At 39.1% G+C, this 24,179-nt stretch overlaps 1 protein-coding gene across 4 annotated transcripts in view; it reads right to left on the bottom strand.

The window, feature by feature from the left end:
- The window catches only part of crtc3 (CREB regulated transcription coactivator 3), a 46,703-nt gene that overhangs the window by 5,744 nt on the left and 16,780 nt on the right, over nucleotides 1-24,179 (bottom strand). Inside the window, exons 5-11 of one of the 4 annotated variants that reach the window (XM_088004493.1) lie at nucleotides 16,340-16,402; nucleotides 13,015-13,118; nucleotides 7,567-7,617; nucleotides 7,399-7,484; nucleotides 3,424-3,473; nucleotides 1,959-2,179; nucleotides 249-484 (exon numbers count right to left, since the gene is read on the bottom strand). In XM_088004493.1, the coding sequence (XP_087860619.1) occupies nucleotides 249-484; nucleotides 1,959-2,179; nucleotides 3,424-3,473; nucleotides 7,399-7,484; nucleotides 7,567-7,617; nucleotides 13,015-13,118; nucleotides 16,340-16,402 (811 nt within the window). The remainder of the gene's footprint in view (nucleotides 1-248; nucleotides 485-1,958; nucleotides 2,180-3,423; nucleotides 3,474-7,398; nucleotides 7,485-7,566; nucleotides 7,618-13,014; nucleotides 13,119-16,339; nucleotides 16,403-24,179) is intronic. The other 3 variants (XM_088004494.1, XM_088004495.1, XM_088004496.1) reach the window with 3 other exon arrangements.

Below are 24,179 nucleotides of genomic sequence, written 5' to 3' on the forward strand. Positions count from 1 at the left end.
GTACGTTTCTCCCACTAGCGCTGCACTCTCACACTTGTTTCAGTTGTATTTACCCAGAATGCCCTGGGCTATAGTTCATTTCCTGCTTTTGGACCCGTTTCTGGTTCGCCTTGCGTTCACATTTACATCCGAACTGCACCAGAGTTCAGTTCAACTGAACACGCATTCACAACTCCCCAAATGAACCGGACCGGAGTCGGATTAAATGGTGTGAAAGCAGCTTGTGTTTCTGTGTGAAGTTGATGTACCTGTGTGATGGGGGACAGCGAGGGGGACATGGTGGGAGACAGCTGCTTGGACAGACCCCTGCGCTGCTCGGCTCCAGGAGACAGGGTGAGGGGGCTGATGGGAGCCGGCCGCCGGCGGGGCGAGCTGCTGGGCAGACGCACGGACGAGTTGATGGACGGGTTGCTGAGCGACGACTGCAGCTGGCAGTTGTTGAGGGACGCCTGGATGGACGGGTTACTCAACGAGGAGGACAGACCTGCCGGGACAGAAAGACAAGACTCAGATTCACCAGCAGAACTCATGCGCATGGATGTTCCTGATTTTCAAAAGTGAAACACTGGACTGTATTGTGTGAGCGGGGAGGGAAGGGGTGAACGGGAAACGAGCGCGGAAGAAAAGAGCCGATTGTCCGGAGCCAAAAAGAGGGTCGAAATTCCTGCGTGGCTTTGGTGTGCGGCCAAGCTGAACTGTGTCCGACATGAGAGGCCGACAGTGCAGACAAAGAGGAAGGAGTGAAAGGGAGCAGCAGTGGGTGTGATCGGATCTGCGAGTGAACAAGTCAGAGACAGAGAGATCCCTCAGAAAGGCATTAATAATGTATGATCGGCTGGCGCAGAAACACGGAGCATGTTTGAGATGCTGCAGCAGTAGTTCTCACATCTGAAAGCTGAATATTAACGCCAACAACACCGAACATCAACAGCAGATCAGCCTCCTCTTTAAGCAGATATTCAGCCTCAGCACAGAGGAAACGTCTGAGAAACTTCAAGCTTCATGTTTGGGTTATGATGTCAGCAAGAGGCAGAAACACGAGGAAGACGAGCCAGAAAACCAGAGAAAAGTTCTTCATCACCACCTCTGACAGGGAGACAAGTTATCCAACGTTGACTGATCTTATTTATGGACTAATGATTATTTGATAAGCGGCTGTTTTCTTAAAAACTTGAGTTTCAAGAGGGCTGACCACATTTTCATATCATGATGAGATACATTTTTCATTGCATGCAAAGTTTTTAAATGAAAAATCATTAAATTTTAACATTATTTTGTATCACCTGTATTAAATGCTGCTTGCATAAATATTACTAAACTTAGACCAGTCTATAAAATATAATGCAGCAGGATCTTGTTAGGTTGCTGAATAGAAAAATAAAAGAAGGAAAGAATAAAATATGATCCTCCTTGTATTGTCAAACTTCACTAAATTAAGTACATTAACTCATGACAGTCCTCAAAATCAACAGTGCTGCTTGGCGTCACGTTTATTTGTCTTTTTATTACCATGCCTCTGCTTTCCCGTCTTCTCATCCTCACTCCATAGCAAATGAGTATTTTCGGTTGAGAAGCTGACGTTGCTCCGTCATGCAGCTCGACTGAATCAGCGCCATCAAGGTGAAACTTAAAAGGAGTTTATATTTCTAAACAGAACCGCATTAAGCATATTTATCATGCCATATCGGACCCGATCAGGAACTGTTGACACTTTTTGTTCTGGTATGGCCACCATCTTTGTATCTCTTTACAACATCTTTCGCTTTAACAATGACCATCGGTGCCCTCTGCTGGATGGCGGTCAAACTACAACACTAACAGAAGTACTAAGTGGACTCAATTAGTTAATCGAATATTACTAATTTTGATCTAATAAACCAGTAATCGACAATTAAATGTTTGCATCTGATATTTGATTCTGACAGATGTCTGGATCCGTACTGCAAGTCTCCACCCACCCGGTGAGTTCCCGATGCCGAGGTGCATCATGGCGGCCGGCAGGTTTCCGGTGCTGCTGCCCCCGCTCAGGTTGGGGTAGCCACTGCCGTCTTCAGGGTCCAGCGGGGTGGACAGCGGCGAGGGGAACTGTAGGTTGCTGAGGTCCGGCAGAGAGCCACCGGTACTCAGCGAGCCCTGGTAGTGGGACAGACCCGGGTTCTGCTCCGGAGACGGGAAAATACTGTGGAAAAAATGATTCTTAAAAGCTGCTGTCGCTGCCATTTCAAAGCAATGCGAGGGCCGTTGTAGGTAGAAAACAAGAAGTAAATTTACGCCAAAAAGCTAAGAAATTTTTAGATTAATCAGAAATTTTCAAAAAAGACCTTGGAAATTTATGAACTTGAAAATTTTCAACTTTAAGAAAGAAACTTTGAGATTAAGCTCCTGTATTTTCTAGTACATTTGCTAGAAAAAAACATGAAAATTTGAGATTAATTTAAAAAAAAAAGTCTAGAAAAAAATGTGGAAATTCCGAAGTTTCAAAAGTCAATTTACTGACTTCTTTCTAGAAATTTTAATCTAAATTTCTTCTAGCAAACTTTCAACTTTTCAAACTCAGAAATTTCCAAGTATTTTTAAAGACTTTTTTTTACATTGAGCTCTAAATTTCTGAGCTTTTTTCTAACCAGTTCAGAAATGTTCTTAATTCTAGAAAATGTCTGAAATGCTCTTTTCCATCTTCCATAGCCCATCATGCTTAGCCACTGCTTTCTTCATCTGCTTGTTTTTTTAATTCATTAACTGTCCCTTTTTTATTTATTGCTAATGTTCCTATTTCTCCAACATGTGATTATGGAAATCAACCATGACTCATCATGAATAGGGACAGAACAATACAGCAAACAAATGGTTGCTTTCATAAAAGCATGTTTGTCAGAAACCAGCAAATCAGGCTGCAGACCGTCTGCGATTCTGATCCTTGTGTTTCATTTATTTAAATTTGCATTAAAACAAACATCCTGAATCTTTGGCGGCTCATTGGAGGAGGATGTTGTATTCTGCGAAATCAGATTATGACTCATGAATCACTGTCAGCAGTTATGATGTTACAGTTACAGGGTGGCAGGAAAGACGGCTAACATCTGAAACGTTTGGAGGGCATTTATTAATTACTTGTAGATAAATTGTGTTCATATTTTCCAATAAAATCGACATTAATGCATCAGAATTTGAGGTTGTAAAGTGAAAAAATCTAAAGTTTTGCAAGAGTTGGGCTTCTGAAGTCACATCTAAATATGTGAAAAGTAGAGCTGAACTTAAAAACTAAAAACAAAATCTATGAGATGGAAAATAAAATAATTTTCCTGACTTTATGTTTAGCTCTCCTCCAGTAAGGAAATGTTTTGAACTAGTTTAATTATTGAGTTTTGAGTGGAAATTATTTATTTCTATAATTGTGTAGAGAGTAAATTTTTGAGGACTTACTTGATTCCAGGCACTTCACATGATTTCGGTCTTGAGGCCAGAGACTGGACCTGAAACACAATCAGAATTTATCGATTATTATCAATCACTGATCATTTTCCACCCTTTGTATGTTTAGTCATGCTGCACCAGACCATTTTAGAGATTGAGATGCAGATATTTGAGCTTTTTATTAATTATCTCCATGATTTTTATTTTTCTCTGATTTTTTATTTGTCTTTTATTCCCACCTTTCTGTTTTTTCTCATGTCCATGATTCATCAGAAATACATAACTACCAGAAGCAAATTAAGTCTCATAAGCATAAAATATATTTTTAAGTTATATTTAATTTCAGTTCTTATAGGAGGGAAAAACTAAATAACAGAAAATTCAAAAATACTTTATTGATCTTGAAACATGTTTAAAACAAAAGTTTCCCAGAGTGCGTCACAAGTTAAGCATTCGACTGAAATAAAGAATACAATTAAAATAGAAGGAGTTATCATCTAAAGATAAGGGCCAGCAGGAAAGACAAATATCTTATCTAGAATAAACAAAACGATAATTCTGATAAATATTTTTGGAATTTGAAATCAAATTTGTTGAACTGGAAGGTTTGCAGAATGGGACCAGTTCATCATTTAATCACAAATGATGAATTTCTTAATATTGATGAAAAAGTTAAACTTCTACTGGCAGATTATTTCACTAAACATGGTGAAAATATCTTGTTATACGTGAAATAATAATCTCCCAATGGAACTAGTAGTTTTCAATCAATATTAAGGGATTATTGACTTAAAACAAGCTCATATTTCTTAATGAAAAGTCATTTAAAACTTAGTTTTGTCTTATTTCAAGTGTATTAAGATATTTGCTCTAGAATCTAATACTTGGTCAGATTTTGTGTTTTTGCAGTGAGCTTACTGGGAAACCCAGATGGTTTCTGGATTTCACAATCAAAGGATTCCGTGTGGGAGTTTTTTTTTGGTTTTGTTTTTTTAGAGAAGACACCCAGTTGGACTCAGTTCTGGGGAACCAATCGATGACTCAGGAAAGGAGAGCAAACCCCTGAACGCTGAGGTTCAGCGGACGAGAACCGCCAGTGGAAGGAGCTCTTCGCAGCGCTCTGGAGCCGCGGCTGCCTTTCTTTGAAGCCAGAGAAATACCTCGCGCTGTCGTCAACAATCGGGATTGTAGAAATGTGTGTCTGGCTCGGTTTTGTCTGTTTAGAGTGGAACAGGAAGGACTGGTTGGACCGGTGGGGGAACATGTTTCTGCCAAGTCACGGCAGGAATTTAAGGTGTTGTGATCACCCGAACTGACCCGGGCGCTTCGGCGCCGCTTCACAGACCGCTCTTAAAGAGGCGGCGCATCGAATTCGCTTCAGGTTTCTATGAGGATGATGACAGAAGTCAGGAATCTGGACTCAAAGCTCTCGCCCAGATTAAATGCTGTCCTCCGGATTAAATGCTCTCCTCAGACGAGAGGAAACGCGCACCGAAGACTGGCTCTGAATTTATATATCAGGATATAAAGATAACCAGAGTAGATGTGGGTGATATGGACTTAAAGTTTTATCACAATATTTTGTGGCACTATTGTGATAACAAGAAAAACAATAACTATTTATTGATAGTTTTTTAGGTAGCTCTAAGGTTGTGACAGCACAAACACAAATACTGCTCTTGAAAAACATTCCTATTTGCTTCTGCAGGAGACCAGTCACATAAAGAAGTCTGATTTATATCTTCATATTTTCAAATTTACTGGCATACAGTGGAAAAAAGTTAGTAAAATTAGCAATTTGGACAGTTTTTGGGAGTTTAAATAAGTAATTGGAATTTATTGTGACAATGGTAAATCAAAACTCTAATAATAAGATAAAAGATATGATAAATACCCATCTCTAAACCAGAGCCTTGATGTCATTTTTATAGCTCTGGTGATATTTCTCATTAAAAAAGAAAATAAGAAACTGAAAAACAAACAAGTGTTAAAAAGAACAAAGAAAAAAAAGGCTAACAGAAAAAAATTGTTAAAAGGAAAAGAGGGAAAAAGAAAAACAAAGAGGAAACTGTAAAAAGAAAAAAGAGAAACAAAGGAAAAAAAACAGTCTCTGTAAAAAGAAAGTACACCCTCTGCCAGTTCTGAGGTTTTAGGTATCAGAACAGGATAAAATGAACTTGGTGTTTACCAGGTTCTAAAATGAGTTAAATCCAATCTAAAGTGTGTAAAACACACAGACTCCACGCTGTCATAAATACATAAAGCTGAAGCTTTAAATCACAGTCTGAAAAACTAAGTACACCCCATGAGTCAGCAACAGTTAGCAGCAATAACTCTCAGCAGTCTCCACAGTGTTTGGATAAATTTCGCTCCACTACAGAATGACTCGATTTGGGTCAAAGTTCAGCTATTTTAAACAAGCCCATATCCTGATGCCTCCACCGCTGTGCTTCACAGGTGGTAAGAGGTTAGCAGTAGGTGTAAAACCCAAACATCTCCACACTGGTCCAGTCAAAACAAACCACAGCGAGGCTTACAAACACGTTTCTAATCATGAACTTAAACCTGCTGAAGTCTGGTCAGCAATGAAACAGACATTTTAATTATGCCTCATTACACAAAATAAATTAATAAATTCTTATTACCTTCCTATGACTTTGGTACAGATTTTATGGTGGGCAACCATAGCAACAAGGTGTTGCTTTTACAACTGGGAGAAGCTGATTAGCATCTCAAAGGCTCAACTAATATCTGAACTATGACCCCAAATTCCAGAGGATTTGAAACAGAGACTTCCTGGATGCAGAGCAGAGAGAGGAGGAAGTTCAAGCATCTCTCCGTCCGGCTTTCTAACCACACGGCCAGGAAGATTCAAAGAGGAGCGGCAAAAGCAAACGAGCTGGATTAGCAGAGCTAACAACTGATGATGTAATCCAAGACAAACTACTCAGGATTATCGTCTCTGCTGCCTGGAAACGAAGCTGTTAGCATGTCCTCTTCAGTCAGAGGCCTCTTCAGATTAGTTGCCAGACTGACTGCTACTGGAGATCCAGACTGAGTCTATGATTACCCTAACGCTGAGTTTAAATTTTTCAGATTCAAAATTTAAAAAAAAGCTTAATTATGGTGCAGTCAGAGGAGGGGTGGATTGCGTATGAAAAGACTGTAAAATGCTAGAATATTTTAAAGCTTAGTGCTCATATCTGTAAGTTTAATATCATTTTTAAAAAAGTAAATGATGAAACCCAGGTTTTTTAGAACAGAAAAATATTGAAGAGTGCTAAAATGTTGTTTATTATTTTACATTACATTAACCCATCTTAGATGTAATAATAAATCTCAGTATCACCAAGAAAATCTTTTGAATTACTGAGCTACATTTAAAATCAACAACTCAAAAATCATAAAAAGTTTGAGTTTATGAACAAAAACAGGATAAAGACACTTTTTGTGAAGACATGGACGATCAAGTTGTTAGACTTGATGCAGTAGCTTTAAATACATTGTTTTGTATCTATGTCTACTGTATTGTTTTAACATTTCATTTAAAGGCCCTTCTATTGAATTGGCTGTGCTATAAATATTGTGATGCAGGAATTAGATTGTCTTGATCCATGTTTCTTGTATGTGTCCTATTCAAATAAACAATCAATTTGTTTGGAATAACCAGTTAAAAACTCACCACTTTCATTTCTCTGCTTTTAACCAAGCAGGACATTTGACTGTTTGTAGGATTTTAATTGTTTTTATCCTGTGTTTTATTTGATGTGCAGCACTTTGATCAACCATTTTTCAAAGTGATGCATAAATAAACATGGCATTTTGTGGTTTAAGTTTGGTTACTAACATTTCACCAAAACATCTGGTCAGCAAATGACTTAAATTCTTCTTGAGGGAAGACAGAATCACTTTAAAACATTTTTTTGTTTGCTTCATGCAGGCAGCAGTAAAACGATTCGATGTGAAGCAGTAAAACCTCGTTACCTTCTTGGCCTCCCACAGCTGCTTGGGAAGAGGTTTCCCAACGCCCATCAGATTCTCCTCGTTCGGCAGAGCAGGAAAGGAAAAAACTGCAGAGAGAAACATGCAAATTAACCAAAACAAAAACAAATCTCAATTATATTAGAAAGGGAGTAAGAAATGTGAACCCACCGTCTCCGCTGCCGTCTATGTCGGCCTCGTTGACACTAGCTGCATGCCAGCCTCCATGAACAACAGCAGGAAAGACATAAAGAAAACCAGAGCAGAGGAAGATTAGAGGATGCTTAATTAGAACCACCTGCTGTAAAGAATGCCACCATGTCTGGCTCAGCAGTCCTGACAGGAGCAGCATGCTAACATGCTAACTGGTACCGAGCAGCTGGCACGCCGTTATTAATCAAAGATGAGGAATGTTGGTTCGGACATCAAAGAAAGACGAAAACAGAGAGAAACTCTGTTTTTCTGCTTCAAAGAGAACATTCTTCCTCTTTACTGCAGGTTAATTTTAGCTTAGTTTTTCATTTGGTTGATTCTGATGAATATTTCATGCTCAACACGAAAAGGAAATAAATCCGATTTTCCTCCTTTGATCCCCTAACCGCTAATTCCTTCTTCCTCCATCACTGCAAAAACACAAAATCTCACCCGAAATGTTTGCTCTAGTTTGAAAAAAGACCAAGCTAACTTAAAAGTAGCTTTTCAGCAAGATATAGGAGCTTGTTTTAAGTCAATCATTCCTTAAAGCTCCAGCATGTTATAAGAATGTTTTTTCCATATCTATTAAAACTGTCACATGATTGACATATCAATCAATCATGTACATGTGCTGCACATGTACGCGCTGCTCAATGTGCAAATGGTGGAAAAACAACTTATTACAGGAAAACCGTTTACCCTCAGTTATCAGTGGCTACGCTAACTAGCCTTAGCATTGGTAGCAGACCATGTTGTGGTGAATCAGCTGTAATGTAGCAAAGAGCAAGTGGGAGGGTGTGAGCATGAGAGTGATTGACAGCGCTAAGGCCTGCCTCCTGGCTCTGATAGGTTGTTTCTGAATGAGAGGTGTGTTTCTGCAGCTTGTACTGGGAGCACTGGGAGAAGACAGAGGAGGTTGAGTTTTTCACAGATTATTTGTCTTATGTTACACTGTCACGACATAATGATCATTTTAGCAAATCTGTAAACAAAACTACAGCTTTAATATTGGTGAAAACACTAGTTCAACTGGTGGACTGTAACAAGACATTTTCCCCATATCACTTATAATTTCACTTATATTACTATAAGTGAAATAGTATGTCAGATCTGGCACTTTTTCGTCAGTATTAAAGGAGTTGTCAACTTAAACTACTTTATCTCGTTGAAAAGTTACTTGAAAGTTAGTTTTGTCTTATTTCAAATGTACCAAGGTATTTGCACAAGAACTAAACAGAAATACTTAGTAAGATTTGGTGTTTTTGTAGTGCATGAAATCAGTCTTTCATTCCAGACACTTCCCTTTCTGCCTCTGCTGCAGATGGGACAATGAGGTGATACAATACTGCCACCATTAAAGCCCTCAGCCCCCCTTCCACCGTGTTTATTCACTGTTGCTCACACTTGCAACTAGGAGGAAGCAAGACAACTGGGATGGAAAATGGCTGGCTTGTGTCCTTGGCAGAAAAGAACTCAATATGGAGGTAGAAAATGCTAAAACGTGGTCTGCACCAACCAAAAGCCTGACAGCTGCGGGGTCGAATGTTAGATCTCTGCTCATTTCCCAGACGCAGGAAAATCAGAGAGTGTAGCAGAACTGGAGGTGTTTCCTCCCGGAGGGCAGAGTGAGTCAGTGTCGTAATTTCTAGTTAGCTGCTTCTTTAATCAGCCGGGGCTTAACTCCACTCCAAACCGGCTAGAACCCTGAGAGGTGTCAACGAGGCCCCGGGGCGTTGCAGCTCGGCGCGCTCACGCGTCAGCTCATGAGGAAGAGCCGCTCGCTCTCCAACAAGAGCTGCCTTTGTATCTCAGAGGGATATTAAGGGTTCATTCACACCATCCCTGCTCAGTCCGCTTTAACCCAACTCCAGTCCGTTGGCCTGGAAAGTCCGGTTCGTTTGGGAAGGTGTGAATGCGAATTCTAATGCAAACTCCGTTATGCCTACAAACCTCGGTCTCGGTTTGGTTGAAGTGAACTCTGGTGCAGACTAGAGACTGCTCCAAAACTACAGAGCAGGGCATTCTGGGTAAATACAACCAAAATAAACGCACTAGCACTAGCAGAAGAGTGGCTCATGGTCTTTTACCAAAAGCTAAAGAGAAATCCTCCAACCGCTAAAATCTGATGCCACTACATTTTTGCTTACATTCCTGAAGAAGGAAGTTGCGCCCAGTGTCTTCAGAGGATTTTTGTGTCCTTCCCTTCACTGGTTCTTGGTGCAGCGCCCCCACAGGCGACGGGTGGAACGTGTTTTTCAATTATTTTGGTTTGTTTGACGCAGTGAAGTGAAAACAAACCACAGCAGCTGAAAATGCAACAAATATTGCAATTTTGTCCTAAATCGAAGCTACGGAGCCATCAGGTGTGAAAACACAGTGAGAGCTGCTTAAATCATGACTATTCTTTATTTTTGAAGGACTGGATTTTTTCTGACTCCTCTTTTCTGCTGACTTATATCGACACATTCTGAAGAAACTGTTGAGATTTTTCAGGTGTTGAAGTTTGGATGTAACCACTGGTGAACAGCAACATCGTACTTTTACTTGAGTACTGTACTTAGTATGTTTTCTGAGTATCTTTACTTTGTAAGTTTATTTTTTGAGAAACTTCAGACTTTCGACTCCACAACCTTTCTAAGAATCTTGTCATTTTGTTTGATCCCAAACATATTTAGTGTCTGAAATCCTGAACCTCTGAACTCAAGCTGCTTGAAACGGTATGGATTGTGCTTAATAAGCAGATCTGAACCGAGAAATCAAACAAATTACAAATGTAGTGGTTTGATGCTGAGTGTAGTCTTCAGAGATGCCTTCCTGGTCTCATTTCTTTGTACTTCACAAGAGAAACATGGCCGTCAAAATGTACCAACACATTTTTAGCATTCCTGGTTTTCTAATCAGGAAGGGTTTTTTTAGGAACATCCTTTGGACTAAAAACAGAATCAGAAATACTTTATTGTTCCCCACAGGAAAATTCTCAACATTACAAACCAGGAACCTTACTGGAAGTAAATAAAAATAAATTTGAAGATTTAAAAGGAAAGAATGAGAGGATATTTCCATTGAGGTTGAACGAGTTCAGTCAGAGGTTGTGGTTATAAAGTTTCATTGCGGCAGGCAGGAATGACTTCCTGTGTCACTCTGTTTTACTTCATGGCAGTCAGTCAGTTTCTCCTGTAGCTGTTCAGAAAGGCGAGGATGTGAAGAAGAGTCCAACAATGTTTGTACTAATCTGAATCTACAGTAAAAATACAGATGGGTAAAATATCCACAGTTTAACTACAAAAATATATCTGGTATTATTCTGCTTTTAACAAAAAAGTAATTAAATAATCACATTAGGCCAGTAGGTGGCAGTAAAGTCACCATTAATGTTTAAAGAGATGAAAACTTCTCAGTAAGACCATTAATTAGTTTTCCTTTGTTAGTAAAACAAAAGCGGCATGTTTCGTTTTTGATTCCATCGACTGTTTGAACACTGACGGACCGGTACTTCCACCTGGGTCTAAGGTCACCCATTCACACACCATCCTGTGATTCATCTTTCTGAACAGGTTCAATTCAGACGGAGTGGCAGAAGCTCATTCTTAAGGTAACATCCTGTTTGAATGCGCTGAAATAAAGGAGGATTATCTGGGAAGTGACGGAGATAATGTCAGAAAAAGAAAAGGGTTGAAAATCTCTGAGGTCCCGGAAACGAACGCAGAAACTGGGATTCTTAGATTTTTAGGTTTGGAGATGTGCGGACCAGCAGAGAGAGAAGCTGCCTGGATGGACTGTGTTCTCTGTTAATCAGTGACCAGAAGAACAGAAACACAAACACCATAAAGCTGGATGATAACAACCATAGGAGCTGCCTGCAAGCCGAACGCCACTGCAGTTGATTTTAGAGATAAGATGTTGAATATGCGGCAAAATTTCTCCATAAAATGAGAAATTCCTCCCAGATGGCTGTTTCCTGTCCTGGTCGGCGGTTTGCGTGACCCGCCGATAACATTCCACCTACTCTTTCATGGTATAACATGTGATGTCTGCCCTGCTCCTCATGGTCGTTTACACTCTCTCACACAAAAGACAAAACACACAGAAAGTTTGTCTGACAGCAGGAAACACATGCAAGGCCGAGCGTGTTGTGGTTCACTTTCCAGCCTTTCCCCAGATTTATAGATTCCTCTGACAGTTCTGAGGCATTCTGCACATGTGGGTATGTATTATTATGGAAATATGTATTATTTTATGTTCCACAAATCACAAAACAACATAATGATGGAGTTTGGTTTAGAAAATAACTGTGTAATTTCTTTTTATGGGACAAACATGGATTAGCGCTAAAATCTGGATACAGAAATCTTTTATTATTTTTATGCCGTAAGTGCTAAACTTGATTAGCATCAGTCATTGACTTCGGTCAAGTTTAAAACCATGATCTAAGAGGATCTATAATTGTGAAATAATTTGACACAGAAGTACACTTGAACTCTAAAAAGTTATAAAAATTTTCCAACACACATCTTGTGGTAAAAAACCGTCTTATGAGACAATAGAGGAGATTTTGGATCCAGTTCAAAGGACTCGGTCCCTCACCTGATTTCTAGCCTTTCTGTTCAACATTGTGATCAGAAATGTATTCCAGGTTTTCACGCTTAAGGGTTCATAACTTTGCCATTGAAGTCCAACCAAAATCAGGTCAAATTCTGTAAATTTGACTGTCTTTGAAGAAGGATAAACTCGACTGTTCATAAAAATAAAATATGTAGTGAGCCATGCCACTGTAAAGCAGCGGACTACAGGCTAGCAACAGAGCAGATAGCCTCAGTAGCTAACTGGCTGATTTCAGTTTGTTGGACTTCAGGATGAAATAGATGAGAAAATAATCAGCAATACTTTTTCACTGATTATTTATTGCCAGAAAATATATAAAATATTTGCATGAAAATGCAGTTTGGGAAGTTGAAATACTCTGGTGCAATGCTACCTGAACACAACTTTGACTAAAATTCAAATGTTTGTTAGAAGATTTTAAAAGCATTACTGATTCATTAAATAAGCGTTTTACTGCTGTATTTTTGTCAAAGATTGATTAATTTTAGACTTTGTGAACAAAAACGTTTAAGGAGGATGTTTCTAATGGAATGCAGTTTCACTCTGGATGTTTCTGATAATTCATATCAGTTTAGTATCTGAAACTGAGAATAAAAAATAAATGTGTTTATTTTAGGGGTTTTTTTAGCTGTTGGGGTAATTTCTTATTTAGAAGCAGTGGAGCAGAAAATATCTGCAGGCTCTGAAATTTTAAACTATACACTGAAAATAAAGTACAAAACAGTGAGGTCAAAGGAGTTTCTCACAAGAAAATACAGTCAAATAAAATGAATAAAAACAACAGAAAGTAAAAACTGAAGTGAGTAAGTGTGTTACTCTCACCATTGCGCTGCGGAGGACCTCGGCCCATCTGCTGGTTCATGCCGAAGGGGTCCTGAGGGTTTGGGTTCATAGCGCTCGTATGCAGAGCAGAGTCCGAGTTGGTTCTGAGTAGGAGGAAGAGGAGAGTTATGCCAAGTGTTCCAGCACCTTGGACAGAGGCAGGAGGGTTTGTGAAGGCCGTAAGGGTCAGTGATTCACTCCGCTTCCTCTCTGCCTCCACGCAGGCGGCTTTTCTCTGCAGGCTCACGCTGACCTTACACTTACACCCTCACAGGATCGCACTAACCGAGCAGCACGCTGTGAGCAAAACACAAACTGCCTCTCCGACCAAACACTCACCCTAAAGCAAGACATGTCTGATAAATATATAGAACGTAATGGAACGTAACTACTGTCATTTAGTGCAGTTTGGAAAGTTAGTGAAAAGGATTTTTTTTCATAATATAATTTTGTTTGAACCTTAATCCAGACACAGGTAATAAGTGATCAAATAACCAACAGTTGAGAATAGGGCTGTTGTAAACGAATATTTTAGTAATCGAGTAATCTATCGATTATTCTTACGATTAATCGAGTAATCGGATAAAAAAAAATTATAAAATGAAATATTGGTAAATCTGGCATAATACCGGTGTTACTATCAGATATCAATATCAGTCCAATTTTTCATATTTGAGCTTCCCTAACAGTTGCTTTTTTGTAGTTTAGAAAACTAACCTGTAACAATAATAGCTCACTTTCTAAGTTAACCAGAAGAAAAGTTATAGAAAAATCTGAAATTATATTGAATTTAATAACAAAGAGGCAGGCTCATAAATATGCTTATAAAATGTCTACAATCCAGCTTTTAGTTTATGTATTCATCTTCAGTGAGTTTAATAGATTAATTAAACTCACCTTGCCACCTAACCTGTCACGCTTTGGGTTTGAAAATACGGGAAATGCCGCCTGGAGTGGGAGGAGAGGGCGAATGAACGAACGTAAGATGGGGTGGAGGGGAGGAAATAGACCAGCGGACTGACGAACCGTTAGACCGGGGGACGAACACGGGGGGAAGCAATACGGGATATTTACGACACCTTCACTGGTCACACTCAGAAACTCATCTACCAGCCATGTACGATGCGCTCCGCCACCCGTTTCTTCAGACCGGGATATGAAATTTATTGTGCGGTTCGTCGGTAAAGCTACATTTACACGGTAAGCATCAGCTACTCAGCCGCCCGCCCTGTTCAGGCTATCCGCTCACCTCAGCGCTCTTCCCGCCGTTCGCTTTCAACCAGCAGCCCCGGAGGAGAAATGCTGCCGTACTCCAGGCATCCCCCAGTCATTTTAAGGATGCTTATTGGTTCCCCAAAAACGATAAAAAGTCGGGCATTATCATCAATCAATAAAATCCCCACGGGCCAATCTTGAAGATTGGACTTTATGCCGCTGAGACTTAGCTTTTGTCAACAACTCAGAGGCGGAAGTGAGAGCTCCGCGCAACGCAAATGAAGTCCCGGCCGGAACACGGTGCGCTAACTAATTAAACATAAATTAACGAAGCTTCGAGGCAGGTAAATTTTCCTCGAGGAATTTTAGTAATCGAGGTACTCGAATCATTCGAGGAATCGTTTCAGCCCTAGTTGAGAACTGTTTTGAATAAAGTAAAGAAATAGTTGACATTTTGCTCATTGCTAGGTATTTAGAAAGGAGGGAGATGGTTCAGACTTTACAACCAGCAGATTAACTGTTAACAACTAAACCTGTTGTCATGGTAATAAATACGGCGGGAGGATTGTTGGATAAATGATAATATTGTTGTTTTGTGACCACTTCCATTTGATAATGGCATCAGTTCATCCTCTCAAAGACCAATACACTTTAACTTTGTAAAGAACTCTTAACACTGGAACTGGAAGATATTTTAAATATCCAAGATAAAACCAAGAACAATAAATAAAACGGAAGTAAAACCACACAAAACTGAAACCATAAATAAAATGGATTACGATGTCTATGGGCGGACGAACGGACGGATGGATGTTCTGTGGGATTACCATCCTCACTGCTGTTTAAGGTCAGGAGTCAAAAGAAGATTTGCTGCATGGCTAAAGGAGTGCCAGGCTAAATTTGTTTTAAAATCAGATGTAACTCATTTCTTTGACAGAATTTACTTTTTCTTCTTCTTCAGATTATTTTTAAAGTTTAACTGAAACATAGCGACATGAGTAAGTGTATCCCTCCTTTTTTTTACTATCCTTTTTTTCTCACCAACAATCCATTTGCAGCTTCTCAAAGCCTCTCCATGTTTGTGTGAACCGGGCCAATATGCATTATTGTCCAGATACGGTGAAGTAGGTCAGACAAGACGAACCTGAAATCTTTACTTCTGTACTTGTGTCTGCTAAAGGTTCAAACATGTGAACACATTAAGAGATTTTAATTTTTGATGCATTTAGGAATATCTCATCTCACTTTGTTGAGATGAAGGAAATAATTCTTGAGTCGTATTTTATACATTCTAGTATTAGTTAATAATCAGAAAGCTGCACGTGTCGCTCCTCTCAAACATGCAACATCTTTATTTAATGTCGTTTTAATCACTAATTTAAATAAAGGTCTTCTATTTACACCATCGACTACAAACAGGCGGGTTTTATTTAGCATTACATTACATAATAAATCAAAAGAAATTCAAAAGTTTTGAATAATTCACAGATATATTCCAATCTATATCTGAATGTATCTTTTTTATCTGCAGTTTTGTGGAAATGTTCACACTTTTGCACAAAAAGTAGTTACATTTTATAGTAACACTATAACAAAGACGTCACATAAAATTCACAAAAATAAGACTTAAAACGTAATTTATATGTATTCTCTACACAAACTGAATAATTATTAGCTTTTATTCTTAAACAAAGCCAAAAACAATGAATGCAATTGAATTAAGAAGTCAAATTGCTGAAGGGAAGAAAATATTAAGTAGGAGCCATTTTGTTAAGCTGCACTGGCCAAGAGTCCTAACGCTTGGTTAGTAAGAGAAAAATGATTATTGTTTCAGAAAGAACAGATTAAAAGGCTGAATGAAATACTGCAAAAAGAGGGAAAATAAATCCATCCACTACGCTCAGACTGTGGATGTTTACATTAGTTCACCCATGAAGAAAAGAGAGGATTACTGAGATGATAAAAATCAGATGGAGATTTACAAGAGACAAACCAAGAACATTACAGAAACAGGAGAACTGTTGGTCTCTGCGAGCGAGGGACAAAGCGATAAAGATAAATTGAGGAAAAGAGAGAGATTGGAGGAGGGACGGAGGGGGTCAAGGGTCACCTGTTGAGCTGTGATATTAATCTAAACCCCGGCCGTTTTTCCTCAGTCCATGGCTGCTGTTCCCTTCGAAGACAGAGGAAAACCAGGACAGACATGATTACTGGCTGAAAGAGGAGAGCCCTGCTAGGAATTAGGACATGTTGGTGTTTGGACAGAAAGCTGACAGAAGAAAAACCCTGGAAAACACTCAACACAACCGTTTCATTTCAGGGGGAAAACAAGACAATTCACAGGAGAGTTACGAGTGATGAAAAACCGTCATGGAGGCCAAATGAGAGCAACGGCCGCCTGGGCTCCATTTTCTAGCTGGACGACCAAACATACGAAGCTCCTAAATATCAAATCAAACCGACCTGATGGGGTCAGTGTGGTGAAAGCTGGAGGCAGAGCAGGAGCTCAAGAAAATACTTCAGAAGGAAAAGGAGGTCATGACCTTTATTTAGGCTAAAAGCTGATTTTTGTTTTTGTTTTAACCAATGAATCCATATTTTTACCCATAAATAAACCTTTTTGTAACCTTCGAGACTATTGCTTGTTAGTTTATTACATAATTTATGGAGATAAATAATTAATACAAAATGCTACAACCTCATGAATAATTTAAAACTTCCTGCATCAGACAATATTTCCGCTTACTTCGGCTGTTATTGTAGTTTAGCCAGAGCAAACGTTTTGATCGGCTGTCATTCTCCAACAACCTGCAGATCCTGAAGGGATTTCTGTACTGCTGCATCAATAAAAGTAGTTTTTTTCTGGTGGGAGAAAACCATTTCTGGTGCAGTGAAAGTGGAAACAAAACTGGCGCTAAACCGGCACTGGTCCCAGTTTGGATCAGAACTAAAAAGTTCCTGATAAGAAACTAAAACACCAGTTGGAAAATCTAGATTTTCAAGGTAAACTTAAATAAGTCAGTGACATCTTTTGGACTACATCAGGTTCTATAAGTCAGACCAGTTTAAAGTTACTTGATGAAGTGTGATTACTTTTTGAAAACTGATTCATGTTCTCTGAGGTTCTCTCTGTTTCAGATAAACATTTGTTTCATGATCTGAAACACTTCAGTGTCGATCCGACAGGTAAAACTGGGGCGATACTATTAATAATATCTAGATTGGGTATCAGTGACAATGTGGGCGGATCTATTCATTTTAATTCTGTGCTTTATGCTCCAAGTAGCGTCATGCTTTATTATTTATCTTACATTATATTTAGAATTCCTAATTTCACTTTCTGAGCCATTTGAAGTTTGTTTTTGTCAGTTTCATTTTATTTATTACTTATTTTACGTTGTTGTTCTCCTAATTGCACTGACTGAACAAATGAAAGTTGTTTTTACATGTTTAAAACTATTGGTGTATTTAAGTGTGATGTAACGGTGCAGAATTATTAAATTAATTTGTAATTCAGTTCATTTCTGTTTAACAAAAACAGGGTGCAATTGTAGTTTCCTGTCCAATCCCTGACTATAGATCTTTAAAAGAAAACGAAAAAAATCAGCCCCCTCCTAGTTTTAAGTCAATTTTCCAGTGTTTTTCTGTATCAGTCGATGCTGAACCTCAGATATCTGTATTGGAGGTGAAAAATGTGGATCAGTGCATCCCTACATAACACCAATGTCGATATCAATATCAGCCCAAATTTTTTAAACCCTATTTCACATTTAGTTGCAGCCACTTTGTAGCTGTAGCTGCTCCTTGTTTCCCACTGAAAGCTCATCTGTGGCTACTAAGCCAAGCGTTGACTGAGGCACTTGAAGCGGGAAGTTTTTTTTTTTAAGAAGAGTCTTTACAATCGTTGTCACTATGACAACCATTAGCTTTGGATTTACCGCGGGGATGCTGCGAGTAAACCTGCAGAGGTCTGGAGGTCGGGGATACCTCGCTGTGAAGAGGACGCCTCTCCCAGCGTCTGCTGGGGTTTTTGCTCGCTGACATTTGCTGAGCAGTTGAAAAACAAAGCAGGCAAAATACAAAACCCTCTGTGTGTGTCAAATTACCTGGCTAAGGGATGGTCGTCACTGTAGGCAGCACGCTCCATGCTTATATTTAGATATATGACGCAGGTTAAGGAATGCAGAGTAGATGTGACACTCCCAGCTTGACAGCAAATCACACAAAGGAGCCGTCTTGATTTACATCAACCACTTTCTATACGCTTCACCAGGGGCCACATCAAGATCCAGAATCCACTCAAAGGGCCAGCAGTGGCTAAATGTATCGATAAAACCAAATAAACAGGTGTCTCTGCGTTCAATTAGTAATTCTTAAAGTTAGATAATATTTAACTTTTTTCACATTAATGTAATTTGGCAGAATACAAATAAAAACTGATTTAATTTGACAGACAAAATAATATTTAGACACATAACTGTTGTCTGGCTATTTATGTGAGGCCCCTGGACTATTTTTTATTTTTTTGTTTTTTCTTCCATTAAGCCCAAAATAATAAGCAAACAGGGAAAAAACATTTAAAGTTTTGGATCTATGATCCAATTCATACAAAGAAATCTGATTATTTGTTTAATTAAAAGAGCTCATGTTAATCAATGAAAACATTTTGGTAGTTTTAGTTTTTAAAACTAAAATTATGTGACAAAAAGTTTGGACATTACTGCTCTGGAGTTTGGAGGCCACATAAAAAGTATCGGGGTCCGGATTTGGCCCCCAGGCCTTCAGTTTGGCACACTTTGTTTTGTTTTTTTTAAATAAATGAAGACACATGGAGTTCCTGATTTGAAAGGTTAAGACTTCTTTCTTGGCTTTTGCTTAAAAATAATCTGTTCACAAATGAGATAAAGCAGCAGCTAAAAACTGCAGCACAGCGTCTCCCCAAGAGGCCGCGCTGGAAAAGTTTCAGATGGCTCTGCTGGAAGGCCGCTCTGTTTCTGAGTTCTCCAGGGAAACAGTGATTTCATCCCCAGAGAGGCTGGTGCACCAGCAGCAGGCCAAAGATGGGTGAGCAGACCAGTGGAGGGCGTGGGACTGGGCCCAGCCACTGACCCTCAAGCAGATGCAGAACTGCATTCAGGTCTGAAGTCTCAAGACTCCCGTTAGAGCTTTAAACCCCTGAACGGGCCCGATCCTCCATGTTCCGGCTAAAAATAAAGACATGCTCAGGAACTCCGGAGAGGAGATCAAATCTGCCGAGCAGAGCGCTGGTCGCCACGCGGATAAAGGCTGTGTGAACCACTGTGTTCCCCTGCTTTCCACCATCTCTACGTACCGACCTGCTGCTTTTCGGCCTTCGTGGAACGGACCCTAGAAAGCTTCAGGACTCTGCTCTTAAAGGGACTGTTCAGAGTTTCCTCAAGTAGCACACTGTTAGCAATATGTCTCCGTTGTCATAGTGACGCTGATTGTAAAGCCTCTTCTTAAAAAAAACTTCCAGAAACTCCAGCTTCAAGTGCATCAGCCATCAGCTTTCAGTGAAACAAACAGCAGCTACACATCTAGATGTAACGAAGTAACTGAAGCTAAAAGAAGTTTTCAAACCAGTTCCGATTCTAATCATTTTTTCTGACAAAGGATTTACAAATGCCAGAAAATATTTTCAAAAAGTGGCTTTTATTTCAATCATCCTGTCTGAAAGCTGCACAACACAGCACCAGAGCCAAGCCACAAGAAAGTTTTAATTACCAGACAGTAATTGTAATATCAGCAGAGGAAAGATGCAGTTTGCCAGAAAAACGAGAAAAAGTTGTTTTAATGAGAAAAAAGTTTCTATAGTTATCAAATCAAACATGACTTTGTCGTTTTCCTCAAAATAGATTCAGTTGTTTCAAAGTCCTGCTACTGATAACGATTCGACACTAATGTGTCAAAAGTATTTCCTTATCTTTAAAAGCGACACCTCACAAGACGCTCAACATTCCTCATTTTAATGTTTTATTTTTTGTGCAAGTGTTTTGATTCTCCTAATATTGAGACTGTATCCTTGTCATAAAAATTAAAAAAATCATAGCCTGGTGCTAATATTCAGTCTTAGAGTTGATCTGAATTCAAAGTCCAAATAAATGAAGCTGTAAAACACGCTTGTCAAACAAGATGGCCGCCCTCTGCGCGCTGATGAACTATGGAAAACTAAGGAGTGAACTGGTAAAAAAAAAAAATCCAGATTTTCCAAAAATTTTATCTTCAAAAACCAAACATTAAATGAATCAATAAAACCGATTGATCGCCAGTCCTAATTTGAGTAAAAAAAAAAAACAAATTCATCAGTGGGTTTTCCTGTGCAGGTAAAATAATGACTTTTCAACCATTCTCATTAGAGCCCCACTTCAAAAGCACTGAACTGGAAACATAAATTGGTCTGTAACAGAAGCATCAATAAGTGGGGGAGGGGCGGTTGTATAATGTACTATCCTGCCACAGTTTGTAGATTGTTTTGTAACCCAGGCTTGTTAATCAGAGGTCAGCAGGGGGCATTTAATCACCTGACTCGTTTTCTGTTGGCTCCTGATTGCATCACCTTTACGTTTTCAACTCATCAGTCGTTTTCCTGATGAAACACTGATCTCTAAATATCTGTCAGCCTTCCTAAAACACACACGCCACACGTCTCCTGCGTCCTGTTGCTCCTGGTGCGACGGGCACTGCAGATGTTTGCAGCAGTGAAAGAGTTAAAGCTGCTCTGAGGCTCTCGTCCACAGCTGACTAACGGTAATGAAGCACAGATGTAGCTGGAGTTGTAAACACTTACCGTGCCTCTCTCTCCCAGGAGATGGACAAGCAGGGAATCTGCCCTCACAGCCAAAACACTTCACATGGACGATGTTTGGATATGAAGGGCTTTTTGTACTCTCAACATACTCCTGTATTCCTCCCAGTGATGGAGGAGAATTTGCTCTGATGATAATTAGTAAACAGATTCTTTGTTTCCTCTACAACGCTGAGCTGCGTCTTCATTCTGATACAAAACAGGAATACGGAGCAATAAAAACATCAGATTTCAGGCTGAGATGCAAAGATGCAATACTAATATTTGCATTGGTTCCCACAAGTCTGAACCAGAAGTGATTCCCGCCATCTTGGTAGGCAAACGGAATGCATAGTGCCCCCATTGCTTCCAGACCAACAAAAAATATGTTGACACTCTCAACTAATGTGTGAGAAAATGATACAGAAACCAAAATGGCTGCTGTCAGGATCGACCCGTATGAGACGGAGAATGAAAACATGTCAGACAACGAGGACAAGCTGCCTCTGATCTCATACTACGGCACAGTTCACCACTTAGTGAACATGAAGAGGGCGTACACTGTGGAGGAGCTTCAGTCTTGAATCCATAAAGGCACACATTCAACGTTTCAACAGCTTTGTAAAAGACGTAGGAACAAGATGAACAACAAGGTTCTGGTGATTGGCAGAGTCATGTAGGCTACATGTCCGTCTTAGCTAGCAAATAAAAGCTACACTAGCTAAGCTAATTTTGCTAGTTCAGCAGTAAGTGCTACAGTAAATATCTGATATTTATCTTAGTATTTATTACACATAGGTGGACAGAGTATCAGTTGAAATGTAGATAAACTTATTGTTTATTAGTTAGGAATGAGGGGAGAGCTGGTTCTATGCTTGAGGTTTGTCTGTTGTTGTCATAGCAACTCCATAGCAACTGCCTGTAACGGAAGTTCATGAAGTGTAATGTCACATGAGAACTATGTATTGAAAAAAATTGCAGATCGGGCATCGGTGAATCTATGAGGGCGGATCTGTTCAGTCTAACTCTATGATTTGTGCTGTGAGTAACATCATACTTTATCATTTATTTTACATTATTTTTATCATTCCTAAGTGCTCTTTCTGAACCATTTGTAAGGTTTGTTGCAGTTTATCTTTTACATGTTTCACCAAAGTAGTCCATCTATTGTTTTTGTCAGTTTTGGTTTCTTTATTATTTATTTTACATCAGCTGACTGAACAAATTGAAGTTGAGTTGTTTTTAAAGATTTGACCAAGCTTGTGAAGCTGTTGGTGTATTTAAATGTCCTGTACTGGTGCAGAGTTCCCAAATACATTTGTAATTCAGTACATAGTATATGTCTGTTTTTGTAAAGTCATCTCAGCACTGTTTTTCTGCATTTGACGATACTAAGCCTCAGGTATCTGTATCAGAAGTGAAAAATGTGGATTGGTGCGTCCCTTATTTTGCAGGTGACTTTTGACGGTAGATTTCCTAAAATCTGGTTGCTCTTCAGGCTCTTAAAAGTATCTTGCATGTTTGGACTGGGCCCGTTGAAGTGCCACTGAGGCCCTCCTGTGTGTCCCTGTGTTTTCACAGGCGATGTGGGCCAAACTCCACAGCTATGGAGGAAGTTTCTCCCTGATGCATGCTGTGACAGCAATCTGCTGCAGGTTGGAGCAGGAGGCTCAATATGGCCTGCAGCAACATGACAGCGATGCATGTTTGGAAAAGACGGAAAAGATACAAAAATCATACTTAAAAAGAAATATGGCAGTTATGACTTAAACAATCTTTAGTACTGCTGAATGAATGAGTCTCATGCAGTGAGGTCAGATTCTGAACATTAAGTTTGCAAATTTACAGGCAATATACATATTTTGCTTTTATTTGTTGGGTTTTTGTGTGTGTGTTGAAGCAAGAATCTAAAACCTTTTCAGGAATATGTATTTATAAAGAGTAAAACAGTAGATAATAGGCGATAAAGAAAGTATCCTATCAGGCCTGTTCTATTTTTGGCTGATGTTCTAAACAATCTGAGCTGTTTTCATTCATTACCTGCAGCACAAGGAACACTTCCTCTGCTAATATGCTAGTAGCAGAGCTAATTTTTTTGATTAGCTCTTTAGCTAATGATAAAAACTTTTAGTGCACTTAATGTCCCCTAAATTAATTTTTCCAGATAAATCGTAATGCGCTAATTTATTTTAATACATTAGCATTAGCTTACACTAAATACCATGTTGGTTTAGTGCATTATCGGAACTGAGGTTTATGATTAGCGCCTTAAAGTTAGCGAAAATAACTTTTTAGTTAGGGGTGATTAAATCAGTTATCATTATTACATCACAACTTCATTTCCTGCTTGATTCCAAATGGTCTCATCTGTCAAAGAAACTGCACACAGTCTTTTCCTTAACAGTGAATCTTTATGAGATTTAATTGTTGAATTAAAACTGGGATTGGTAGGTTAAAGCTCAAACAAATGTAAAAATTGGTAGCAACAGTCTGAATCATAAATTTCCATTAAAAACATAACATAGGTTTGATTCTATGATCCAGTGTTGTGATTAAAACAAACAAAAGGAACAGTCTCATCTTTAAATGAGATGAATGTATTTCTAGATTAAGAAACTGATTAATTGCTTAATTAATTGCTGATGTCAAAGTCATTTTTAAAACTCGAGTTGGGAATTCAGCTTCCTAACGTAAAGTTGGATTTTTCTCTCTGTTTGTTGGTAGAGGTCTCTTCCTGTTCCTTTCTACTGTCGCCACATGCTTGCACACAAGGTGGCATTAGCAGAGCTTCCTGAGATCGATCAAGTTATACATTATGATTTTATTATCATAGTAGTATGACAATGAGTCGTATAGAAACTATTGAATCAGAGTGTATGTGTTTTTTGTTGTTGATTCACCTTAAATGACTGGATTTTATTGGAATTAAATGAATTAAACTTAATTTATATGACATGAGAGTCTGTAAAACTGCATTACAGTTGGTAATTTGTTGTAATTTGGCCCTACATGCGAGAACCGAATTGAACTGAATTGGTGACAGCCAGGTTTCCTGCTCTTTTTCCTCAGTGCTTTATGCTCAGTTTTGAATGTAAAGCTTTGCTGAGTCCAGCAGCTTTAAGCCTCATTGTGTGTCTCTAACTTC

This window comes from Poecilia mexicana, unplaced genomic scaffold, assembly GCF_051168715.1.
Source record: "Poecilia mexicana isolate PSO_F unplaced genomic scaffold, ASM5116871v1 scaffold_3, whole genome shotgun sequence".
Lineage (NCBI taxonomy): Eukaryota > Metazoa > Chordata > Actinopteri > Cyprinodontiformes > Poeciliidae > Poecilia > Poecilia mexicana.